At 33.8% G+C, this 12042-nt stretch overlaps 1 protein-coding gene across 1 annotated transcript; it reads left to right on the forward strand.

Annotated features, from left to right (window-relative positions):
• The first annotated feature begins 1052 nt into the window (after nucleotides 1-1052).
• LOC147075744 (ubiquinone biosynthesis O-methyltransferase, mitochondrial-like) lies at nucleotides 1053-10198 on the forward strand. Its single transcript, XM_085942372.1, has 5 exons — nucleotides 1053-1174; nucleotides 1534-1654; nucleotides 5592-5723; nucleotides 7747-8017; nucleotides 10063-10198. The coding sequence occupies exons 1-5, from the start codon at nucleotides 1053-1055 to the stop codon at nucleotides 10173-10175; spliced, it is 759 nt and encodes a 252-aa protein (XP_085798498.1). The 3' UTR covers nucleotides 10176-10198.
• The last annotated feature ends 1844 nt before the right edge of the window (nucleotides 10199-12042 follow it).

The following is a 12042-nucleotide window of genomic DNA, read 5'->3' on the forward strand; positions in this document are numbered from 1 at the left end:
TACTTAACAACCAGGTTTCTTACAATGTAACATAGGTAAAATAAATTATGTTCACGATGCATCCCTACATAGTCATAAATCAAAACTGAGCGCAATGTTGCACTTACAGGAGAGATTAATATAATATAAATGTGATGGAAAGTTGCCCTGGACCAAGGTTCTGAAGCCGGGGTTTATTATTATTGTATGAACCAACCCAAAGAACATAACGCTGACGATCTTCAAATATTGAACGTGCGTTTTGTTTACGTGACAAAATTAAATGTACCTATGTTATGATACAGGGTAACAATTGAACATAACACACTATTTAACACTTGTTTAAGTTTATCCCATATTTCTCCACACTCGAGGTCTGAAGCCTGTTATACCACACTCAGTAGGGTAAGCAAGTTCTCGTTAATTTTGTGTTCCCTGGTTGCATCTTCCTTCCGTGAGCATAGGCGACGCGGCTAGCCAAAATGAATAACGAAGTGCAACATTTTGGTATTATACCTGCGTCACATCGGGTGAAATTTATTGCTTCGACACCAGCTGTTTTTTTTTCAAACTAAAATGTCGCTTTCGAGCTGTGTGCAAGAGGTAGATGAGATTTCTTGTGTTTTGTCAATACCAACAAAATCACATCGACATATTTGACATGTTGCAGTCGAAACAAGATTATTTGTGCGATCCGGCCGGCTAAGGGCACCGTAAAACAAGTTTAAAACTACCTATTGCAATGCGAAAAAATGTAAAGGGAGGGAGGAACTAATACAATGTCAGAAGAATTTCTTCGTTGGCCCTCTGGAATAATACCTACCAGAAGTTTTCTAATCGTGACTCAATTTCTGCAATACGTACTGATCGAATGCTCTCCTTCAGCTATTGCATAGTTTGTTGATTGTTGAACCCTTTGATTCACAAACATAGATAATGTCACGATGTTGAGAAATTTCGGTGTTACCAGAACGAATAAAGTAAGATGAATTTTGAAAATATCTAATGTTTACATACTATTTTATTCTATTTTTATATTTTACAGCATCGCTTTCGACTAATTATTCATTAAAATGGACACCAGCGAGTCGACAACGATAAACCGATCCCACGTGAAGACTTTTTCTAAGGAAAGTGAAAATTGGTGGGACCTGAACGGACAACTTCAAATGCTACATCTATTTAATATTATCAGGTGAATGATTTAATCAGTTGACCGATTACTGCCGTTTCACACGCAGCGAATTATATCGCGTGATAAAAATCCGCGCGGGTTATTTTACCGTTAAGCGGTTGCAGTAGAATGTAGATTGTAGATACTAGAACTGTATATGAACTATCGTATTATTACTCCCTCCCCCACTTCCAAACAGTACCATGAAAGGAATGACGTTTGATTCGAAAAATAATCGTTTAATGTAACATCGATACAGTTAATAGAAAAAATAGTTATAAACGAGGCATTCGTAGAAACCTTTTAGAAAGACGTTTCTAATGACATATAATGATGTTATGTAGACATTGGAATAAAATAATATAAATTTATGATTTCAGGGTGCCGTTTATACAAAATGGCTTATTGAACAATGTGAATACTACAAATAATGATGTTAATCATCCGTTGAAAGGGTTGAAACTGCTAGATATTGGATGTGGAGGAGGAATACTTACAGAGGTAATTTTTATACATATTAATTGAATTATAAGGGCTCGGATTGCACGTGGTGTAGAGTTCCGGTCCACAACGTCTCAATTCTTACTGCTTTGACTCGAAAAAATGTCCACTATAATCGACCCACCGATAATAGTATTATATTATTCTTGTCAGTACTGCAATAAAACCATAAAATGTAGCCGCCTTTAGAAACATTATTCCCATTTTATAAGGATGACTATATCTCTAATGCATCCTGCTAGAATCTGAGCCAGGAGAAAGAGAATGACGATATTTAAGAGAAATTTAATTTAAGTGTTGATTGATGAGAGGATTGAACAGCGTTCGAAATGGAAGGTTTTACGAACGCTCGATAATTTTCCGAAAATATGTACATATTTATTTGATATTTGTGTGTATTATATAGAGATATATGTACATACCCGCTAAGCTCAGACGGTTAAGTTGAGTAAATTTCTTTAAAATTGTGGCATGGGGGGACATGCTCGTCGTAGGTCAAAATTGAGTTTTTATTGTATTTTCAAACCATGATCCTGGACACTCCTTAAACGTTGTAGATAATCTATTTATATAATTTTGAAGCCTTATTATCCTTTATAGTTATTTTAAACATTTGATGACTGCATAAAGTATTTTTGTTACATAAAATAGTATTCTTTTAAACCTCTCGCTCTAATGTTTTAGAATATAGTCATATTTCGGTACATAACTGTGCAGTGGTGTTAAGATTTTTTACGTTTATTAATTTTTAAACGCATTTATGAAACCATTAGTATAATTTATTACGAGATAATTTTTGTAAAATATTCACGATAAAAAATTATATTGATAATCTCTGTGGTCCCAAATTTGACAAGAATTAGGCATTTTATTATTCAAAAATCGGCAAGATTAACACATTTCAAGATAATTCTAAAGATACTTATTATAAGCTATGTCTTTGACCATTCAAGTGTGATAAACATCTTATGAATAATGATTGCTTTATAATAATTATTGACCTAAGAATAAGGTAGTGTTTTTTTGAAATACGCCATTTCTTTTGTCATTCTCCAGTGGTTAAGCTACAACATACGGCCGTAGCCATAAATTGACAAACTACAATTGAAGTAGGGAGTTTTTATTTTTGTATTTTTTTTTTTATTTCTCAACATAATCTCCTTGGAGCTCAATACACTTGGTCAGACGTTTCTCAATTTTTTTTAAACCGTCAGAAAAATAAGTTTTCGGAAGGTCCTCAAAATAAGCATTTGTCCGATCGATGACTTCTTCATTTGAAAAAAAACGTTGTCCACTTAGCCATTTTTTTAAGTTTGGGAAAAGGAAAAAGTCATTGGGGGCTAAATCTGGCGAATACGGTGGGTGGTCGACCAATTCGAACTTACACTTACACTTGAATGGTCAAAGACATAGCTTATAAGAAATATCTTTAGAATCATCTTCAAATGTGTTGATCTTGCCGATTTTTTGAATAATATAATGCCTAATTCTTGTCAAATTTGGGATCACAGAGATTACCAATATAATTTTTTATCGTGAATATTTTACAAAAATTATCTTGTAATAAATTATACTAATGGTTTCATAAATGCGTTCAAAAAATAATAAACGTAAAAAATCTTAACACCACTGCACAGTTATGTACCGAAATATGACTATATTCTAAACATTAGAGCGAGAGGTTTAAAAGAATACTATTTTATGTAACAAAAATACTTTATGCAGTCATCAAATGTTTAAAATAACTATAAAGGATAATAAGGCTTCAAAATTATATAAATAGATTATCTACAACGTTTAAGGAGTGTCCAGGATCATGGTTTGAAAATACAATAAAAACTCAATTTTGACCTACGACGAGCACGTGGGCCGTTAAGGTATTATATTGTAGTCGTCGAATATCGAGGAATACGTCACGTCATAAATATTATATTTTTACTAAGTTCCGACAAGTTTCGTTTAAAATTAAAAAAAAAGTATAAAAGTAGGTATTCTTAACGAAAATTAATTTTATTACTTTTTCATAATTCACGATCATGAACGAAATATTTAATTTTTCCACCAGACGGAGCGATGAACTAGGAGATTTCATGAACAGAAGCTCCGCTCCGGTGCGTTCCGGTTCATTTCGAGCACTGGGATTGAACTATTTAACAGGGATTTATTTTAGTACCTAGTACCACTTAGCCATTTTTTTAAGTTTGGGAAAAGGAAAAAGTCATTGGGGGCTAAATCTGGCGAATACGGTGGGTGGTCGACCAATTCGAACTTCAATTCTTCAATTTTAGCTTTTGATCGTAAACATGTGTGAACACGGGCATTGTCCTGATAAAAGAGGATTTTTTTCCTGTTTAAATGAGGCCGTTTTTCTTCAATTTTGTTTTTTAGCTGGTCCAATAAAGATGCATAATAATCCCCTGTTATTGTTTTTCCTTTTTCCAAATAGTCAACGAAAATAATTTCACGTGCATCCCAAAATACAGTAGCCATAACCTTACCAGCTGATTTTACTGTTTTCGCCTTCTTTGGACATGGTTTGCCTTCGCAATCCACTGCTTTGACTGTTCTTTCGTCTCGGGAGTATAGTGGTGTATCCATGGTTCATCTACAGTCACAAAGCGACGAAAAAATTCATCCGGATTGCGTTGCATGAGCGACAACAGGGCTTTAGAGGCCACCACCCTATTGCGTTTATTGTCGACTGTGAGCAAACGCGGCACCCATCTTGCAGAAATATTTTTCATGCCCAATTTGTCATGTAAAATAGAAATGACGCTACCTTTTGAGATCCCTGTAACCTCAATTATCTCATAAATATTTAATCTTCGGTCACTTAACACCATATCGTGGATTTTATTGATCATTTCTGGTGTAGTCACCTCTACAGGACGTCCTGAGCGTGGTTCATCCTTTGTTGATGTACGACCACGTTTAAATTCATTTAACCAGTTATAAATAGTTGCAAGTGAAGGAGCAGATATGCCGTGAACTAAATCCAACTCATTTTTTATTTCCTTTGCTGTTAACCCTTTTATATTAAAATGTTTAATAACAGCTCTAAACTCAATTTTCTCCATTTTCCATTTTTCCATTTTCCACAAGCAATTTTTTTTTTTAAATGTACGAGAAACACACAACAACCCGACCAATCTGATTGAAACTTCGCAGCATACTGAATCGGTAGTGCCGCTGCATGAAAACAAACCGCTTACAGTACTAGTCGCGCCACCTGTCGGCTTTTCTAAGGACTTATTGACCCACCCTCGTAATTGAAACAATTCAAAAATGTAAAAACTGAGTTAATTTCGTAAAAGTTAGATAGGATGCACATGGATTAGTTGGTAGAGCACATTGGCGCGAATCCAGTGAACGTGACTTTTTGATCCGTTGGGTGTCATATTTTTTTTCTTCTAGTAAGTACTTATATTTTCTCGAAGGTGTTTTTAAATTATGTATTACATTTATTTTATATGAATATATCAATTATTAAATATTATAAATAATATCAGACTAAATGGTGTAGGTATACGGGCAACAAATTATTTATTTGACCTGACAAATATTATGTAAAGGATGCGTCCTGATGAATTTGAAAACAGACACTCAATAGCCTATCTAGGATATCTGGAGCGACAAGGGTGGGTTATTATAGCGAAAATTGGTAGCACGTTGAAGCTTCAGGCATATTATATCCTTTGCATATAGCGAATTACTAGATAAGCACAATAAATATATGAGAAGGATACTAATGATAGTATAAGTAAATTATACCAAGTCAAGTGGTCGAAGTGGAAAACTTCATGAACCGCTACACTAAAAAATATTCTGAAATGTTATGCAAATTCCATGACAAGAGCTTGCTTGTCGCTTGATTAAACAGAGCTGTGTGTATTTACTAGATATTATTCTTAAATACTTTGTTCATTTTATATTTCAGGCTCTAGCAAAATTGGGAGCAGACGTAACTGGTGTGGACGCTAGTAGTGAACTAATATCGATTGCATTGGAACATGCAAGGCTTGATACATCACTGCAAAACAATTTGAGTTATGAAAACACTACCATTGAAGTACGCTAATTAATTATTTTGTTCATTAAATAGAATTAAAAAATCGAAATCCTTTAGGGATTAAAACAATGTTTCTTCGTCTCTACGAAAACAAATATCTTTCAAACATGGTAAAAACAAGCTGCTAAAGATTAATCACTTTATCTCCCTATCGAAATTTTCTAGATTGTAACAACTATTTACAACGTTTTTATTAGCTCGTATTCTTGTTTGTCCGGTGGTTGTTTGTCCAGTACAAATCTTGCAATCGATTTTTAATTAACTTTCCGACTAGCTAGACGTTTGAAACTTTTAGAATATATCAGAACACGATGCCAATGCATTCTTTTAATTTTTTAACTTTTACCCATCTTTAAGCACAATTGAATTCATTTTTAGTTAATTCTGTTTTGTATGGAAAGTTATTTCAGAAAAATCCGTAAAAAGTAAAAGACTATTATTGGTTGCTAAGAGGGTGGTCTTATCAACTAAATTATTAATATATACGTGCGTTACTATGGAAATAAAAATGACATTTCAGTATTCTATATTATTCTTTGTTTGTTTGTTTTTTTATTTACTTCATATCAAGTACACGTTTGAGCATATTGAGCATAATAATTCAACAAAAAATTTAAAAACGTTGTATATAAAAAGTTCTTACCATGGTCTGGATTACCACTAAATTTAGTCGAGTTGAGTCGTCTGTTCAGGTCCAAAATGCTGTCCATCAAAACGAAATTCCGGGTGTATAACGTGGTCATCAAGCCAATCGTCATGTATGGATGTGAAACGTGGGGTTTAACAGAAAAACAAGAAAAGGCGCTCCAAGTGTTTGAAAACAGAATCCTCCGGAGAATACTTGGACCCGTCAATGAGAACCACCGGTGGCGCATCCGCACAAACGCTGAGCTCTTCGACCGATACCAACCTAGAATCACTAATATTCTGAGGTCAAGAAGGCTCAGATGGGCGGGCCACGTTGTACGATCTGAAAGATCTAGAACTCTCTATAGGATTTACAAAGGCACACCAGCTGGCACTCGACCTCTTGGCCGCCCTCGACGGAGATGGGCGGTCAACATTCAAAGGGATGCGGAAAGGCTGGGGATAGTCAACTGGGAAGAGAGAGCGCTGGACAGAGATGCCTGGAGAAACTTTGTGCAGTCGGCCATGGACCTGAACGGCCCCTAGCGCCAGTTTAATAATACTAACTAAATTTAGTCAAAATAGAAAATTTTGCCAAATAAGATTAAGTACTATAATAATATTCCACAAAAACCGTATTTTTCTTACATACAAGATAATTAATGAACAAGACAAATAGTGATAAATTAACAACATAAACATGGGCCATCCAAACCAATCCGCCTCGCACCACATACGGTCTTAATCGAGCGTATCACGAGGCACTGGGCAATGAGTGTGAAACATCAGCAGTTGTTTACGACTGGAAATGTCTCGGCAGCAGATACCCAAGACTTTGACTGAGTTTACTGAAAGACGTAATTTAATAAAAAGTGCCATGGCAGAGAAAGACACTGAGATTTAACTTAAAGCTAAAACAATACGTACAAACACAACTATTTGAAGTTCACGTCCGTAATAAGACGCCACAATTTTTTTTTAAATGCAATATAATTGGCCTTTTTGGCGACCAGGACGGACGTTTGATTGGACCGACTTAAGCATCTCTTCCCTCTCGGACAACATTCTCGGACATTCCCAGAGGATGTGGTTTGGATCCTGTAGTTCTCCGCCACATGGACACGTTAGCCGTGATAAATTAACAATAAAAATAGCCGACTACTTAAAAAATATGTAGGTACAATCATGCAACCACATTTTTAAATGTGAACTAAACACGATAAAGAATTGTGCCTCATGCGAATTTTTATTTGATCAAAAATAAGAGTAGGAGTAAAAATTGTATGATAATACAATAACTGTTCATCTAAATTTTAATTCTTTAAGGATTTAATCCTTTTTATGAAATGTGCAGTTTACTAAAACACTAATAAGATGTTCCTTAAAACTTTTACAGGAATATTCACAGAACAACGAGAATAAATTTGACGCGGTTATTGTTTCTGAAGTCATTGAACACATAACCGAAAAGGATCTATTTATAGAAAACTGTGCAAAAACTTTGAAAGAAGGTGGCTCCATATTTATAACCACTTTCAACAACACATTTCTGTCTTGGATGCTTGGAATTATTATATATGAAAATGTTTTCCGATGTATACCAAGAGGTGCCCACCAAACGGACATGTTTATAACACCCGAAGATATGACAACGCTACTTCAAAAATGTGAGAATCATAAATATTATGTTTTATTCTAGTGATAGTTTACTAATAATAATTCTAACATCACTCCTGATCGTTTTAGACATATTTTTATTGTTAAAAAAACTTCAAATTACGTAAATTAATAGATACGGATCTACGGACACCACGGGAGCGTAAAATGAAATGATAAATTTGCGGGCGTTCTTCATTTGAAAACGGAAGTGCGATTAGCTGTAATGGAAGGGATTTTTAGTTCACAGTTTTAACACGTGGACAAGAAGTTCTTGTTTGACATTTTGTTCATTTTGACATTCATATTCTTACTGTCATCGCACTGATGGTGGACGTGTCTGACCTCTAATAGGGGATGTTAAATAAGAAGAAGAGTTATTACTGTGGTTGTTTGTAATGTAGTTTACCCTTACTCCATATATACAAAAATAAATTCAGACTAATGTGATCTAACAATGAAAATGTCAAATTATAAAATTGTCCCTTAAAGGAGTGAGTAGTCTAGTAGTGTAGTGAGGCCGGAAAGCGCTGGATCGGTGACCTGGGACCTTTTGCCAGACCGGAGAGTGTTCCGGTAAATATTCAAGCAGTACTCGTCACCACCAGGCAAGTCCTGGATAAATCGCATCGTAGGTCCAATAGGAATTCGTGAACATGTACATTCAGTTGTAATATAATATGATTTCATTAAGATTTTGAATGTGAGATTTTAACCATTCCTCTATTTGTTTCCATAACCAGCTTACGGCTCAGACACACAGTACCTACTGTAATTGCAGCGTGTCGGTGCAGGCTTGATTCCAAATGTATCCAGTATTTGAAACTCAAATTGTTTTTTTACCCAACTGGATATTCTAGAACTACGTCGACGCGCTGCAACTACACTGTGTGTCTGAGTCCTTACATGGAAATCTTTTTCAAATACCAGTTTACCAAATACCAAATTTCAATACCTACTTACTCGAGTGAGAGAAAGAGAAGGTGTGAATCTCGCGCTTTAAATTTCTAGTAATCGCGTAGTTTCTTCATCAGTTTCTTATCGCCACACAGTAGGGTCTTTGCACAGCAGGATAATAGTTTATCAATGAGTTCCCAAAAAAACTTATCGTTTTCACGACGAATAGGAAATGAGAAATTGAGTATTTCTCTGAGATTTCAATAACAAGTGTTATTTAATAATTAATTGTCCTCAGCCAAATATAAAATATTTTTTTCAAGTTGAAAATGTGATAGTGTAGTAGATCACTGCCAGTTTTAATACTAGATAGTAGGTTACAGCCTACTTGAAGTTGGACATACTTATCTCTTATACACCATAACTTTTAAATATAAGTATTAACAAGCATACGATTATGTCGTTTGTTATTTTTAACATGGTAACTCTTTACACCCACGATGGCCGAGTGGCTTAAATGCCGGCCTATAGAGTCGAGGGTCCCAGGTTCGAATCCTGGGTCTGGCTAGTACACATATTGTTTTTCAATTTGTGTATGAGTCAGAGTATGGACCTAATAGGTTGAGCAAGTGGCTGACATCCATTTCTCGTAAAAACAAAAATCTGTCAATACAAACCTCCACTCTGTGGAGGCCCATATGATCCTATTAGGATCGGACATGGTCTAAAGAAGAAAACTCTAATAGTTATAATGATATCCTATGAACTGGGAGAAAAATGTCAGAGAAATTCCAATTCCAAGGATAATTATTTATATACTTATTGTCTTTTGGCGGTCAACCACTACACCAATGCTGTCTAAAAAGGAAACATAGATACACAATCTATTTATGTCGTCTCTTGCCAGATACAATAACAAACTTTTAGGAAATCAGTTATTTTGAATTGTATATAAGACGATTTCAAAGCCTGAAACAGTTGTCAACATAAGTACCTATTATAACTATCATACCTATAATCAATAAAAAAACTTCCTTGTAAAACTAATTTACAAATTACAGAATCTCTTAAAATTTTAGTTTCGTCGCATTGTTGATAATTAATTATTAAATAAATAATAATATTATTTAGCGAATAATCATGTTCTTTTTTTCTTCAGATAACTGCAAGACCATGGCTATAAATGGAGCATTCTACAATCCTATAACGCACGTGTGGAGTAATGTTGAAAACCTCAAATTATTTTATTTGCTTCAGGCGATTAAGAAATAATAAAAATATAATTTACAACTGGTTTACTATATTTGAATTTGACACTGAGTTCGATTTTGCACTATATTTTTTGAGACAATTTCATACAACAACGACACGTAATATTGCCGAAGTGAATGCAAGAAGTGTCGGTCGACAGCTGTTACAATATTACACCAAGGTAGATGATATCCCTAAAAAATACCTTGCATTGGGAATATCTCATGTAACATTCAACTCAATGTGCAATGTCTAAAAATCAAGTGGCGACAACTGGACGGCGAACACCTGACCGCCGCACGGATGAATGAAATTATACTTAATTGCGATAAATTTTCTGGGTTCATGCACATATTGAAACTAGGGATTGCAATACCGGTATTTCAGTATTTTTCTATACCAAAATACCGGTTTAAAAAATCAGATAATACCGATATATTCGGTATCGAAAGTGGAAACAAGATGTATTAATTAATGTAAAAGGTTACATGACTGTATTTTTTGTCGGGTTACGCGATGTCTGGTTTACTTCCGTGGCAATGGCACGCGCTATAAAATATTAATATTTTAAAGAAATTTATATTAATTATTATATTTATACATATATTTATTTATTGGTACCTAGATACTTCTGTTTTCCCATATATTTCACGAATATCGGTAGGGATTAATATTTTCATTCGGTATTGCAATCCCTAATAATTGAAACTTCTTGCTAAGATCTACACCAGATTGCAAAGGCAGCATGTAATATATTACATAATTATGTTATTTTTAAATATAATATTATTAATTTCGTTTAGTCTTGACAACATTTAATAACATGTTTCATTAATAGATACAAATAAAAAGAGAAACCTATGTATCTACAAAATTATAATAATTAAAAACCCTTTTATATTTTTATTTAAATATAAGGAGTCCTTTCCTATGCAAATATTTTGGGTAAGTAAGGATTAGTAAATAGTTACTCAGGGACGCTCCAAGCGCGGGTGTTGGGGGTGCACAATACCCATGCGTCAGGATTCAGAGAGCGTCAAAATACACACAAACTAAATTTTATAGTACGTACCTAATATTAACTTATAAAAATATATTATTATATTAATTTTAATCAAGTAAACTGAATTTAATCTTGAAATAAAAGTAACTAGGTATGTGTGTTTTATGCTACCATATTATATATATTTTAATAATACATTGAGCATATAATAAAAAAATACATAGCACAAACAAGCAATTGAATATACAGGTTTATAGTGTAATATAAATTTTCTCTCCAGTAAAATGACAACACTAAAAATCTCGCTAGTTTGAATCAGTCACAAGGATTTGTAAGATAATACTGTAAACACAGAAAAAAATCATAAGTGGCACCCCTGGCTTTTTTTTATAATTAAAATTTAGTTTATTAAGTTTTCTCTAATATAAAAACTATTTTTGACTTATTCGTAGTTTTAATGTTGAAAAACATAAAACAACAAAAAACCTTGCTACGCCTCGGCGTACAACAGTCTGAATTTTACCCTCATTGCATCTCGTTTTATTGGAAAATACTAAACGGATGGCAAAACATCGGTTTAATATTGAATACATAAAATTATCAAGTTTTCCATGATTACTTAACCGAGTTGATTTATATTTACACAACATGTCTAAAAATCTCTAAGATAAGTTGTAATTATTTATTTTACGAACGATAGTTAATAATTATTCAGATAATAGGTGTCTTCTATTACCGAATAATTATCTAAAATGACGTTATTACAAAATAGCTAATGAGTAACTGAATAGGTAACCACTAAAGACAGTCTAATATCACGAGTCCAATTAGGCATGTGTCATTTTGTAATAGATACATGCTTGCCCAATAAACAATTACAATTAC

Source organism: Rhyacophila brunnea, unplaced genomic scaffold (genome assembly GCF_057557595.1).
Source record: "Rhyacophila brunnea isolate RB1 unplaced genomic scaffold, BYU_Rbru_1.0 scaffold_14, whole genome shotgun sequence".
NCBI lineage: Eukaryota > Metazoa > Arthropoda > Insecta > Trichoptera > Rhyacophilidae > Rhyacophila > Rhyacophila brunnea.

Coding starts and splice junctions, on each gene's coding strand:
- LOC147075744 (XM_085942372.1), top strand. CDS start 1,053: ATGGACACCAGCGAGTCGACAACGATAAACCGATCCCACGTGAAGACT. Junction 1,655..5,591: donor GAGGAGGAATACTTACAGAG/GTAATTTTTATA, acceptor TTTATATTTCAG/GCTCTAGCAAAATTGGGAGC. Junction 5,724..7,746: donor ATGAAAACACTACCATTGAA/GTACGCTAATTA, acceptor AAACTTTTACAG/GAATATTCACAGAACAACGA.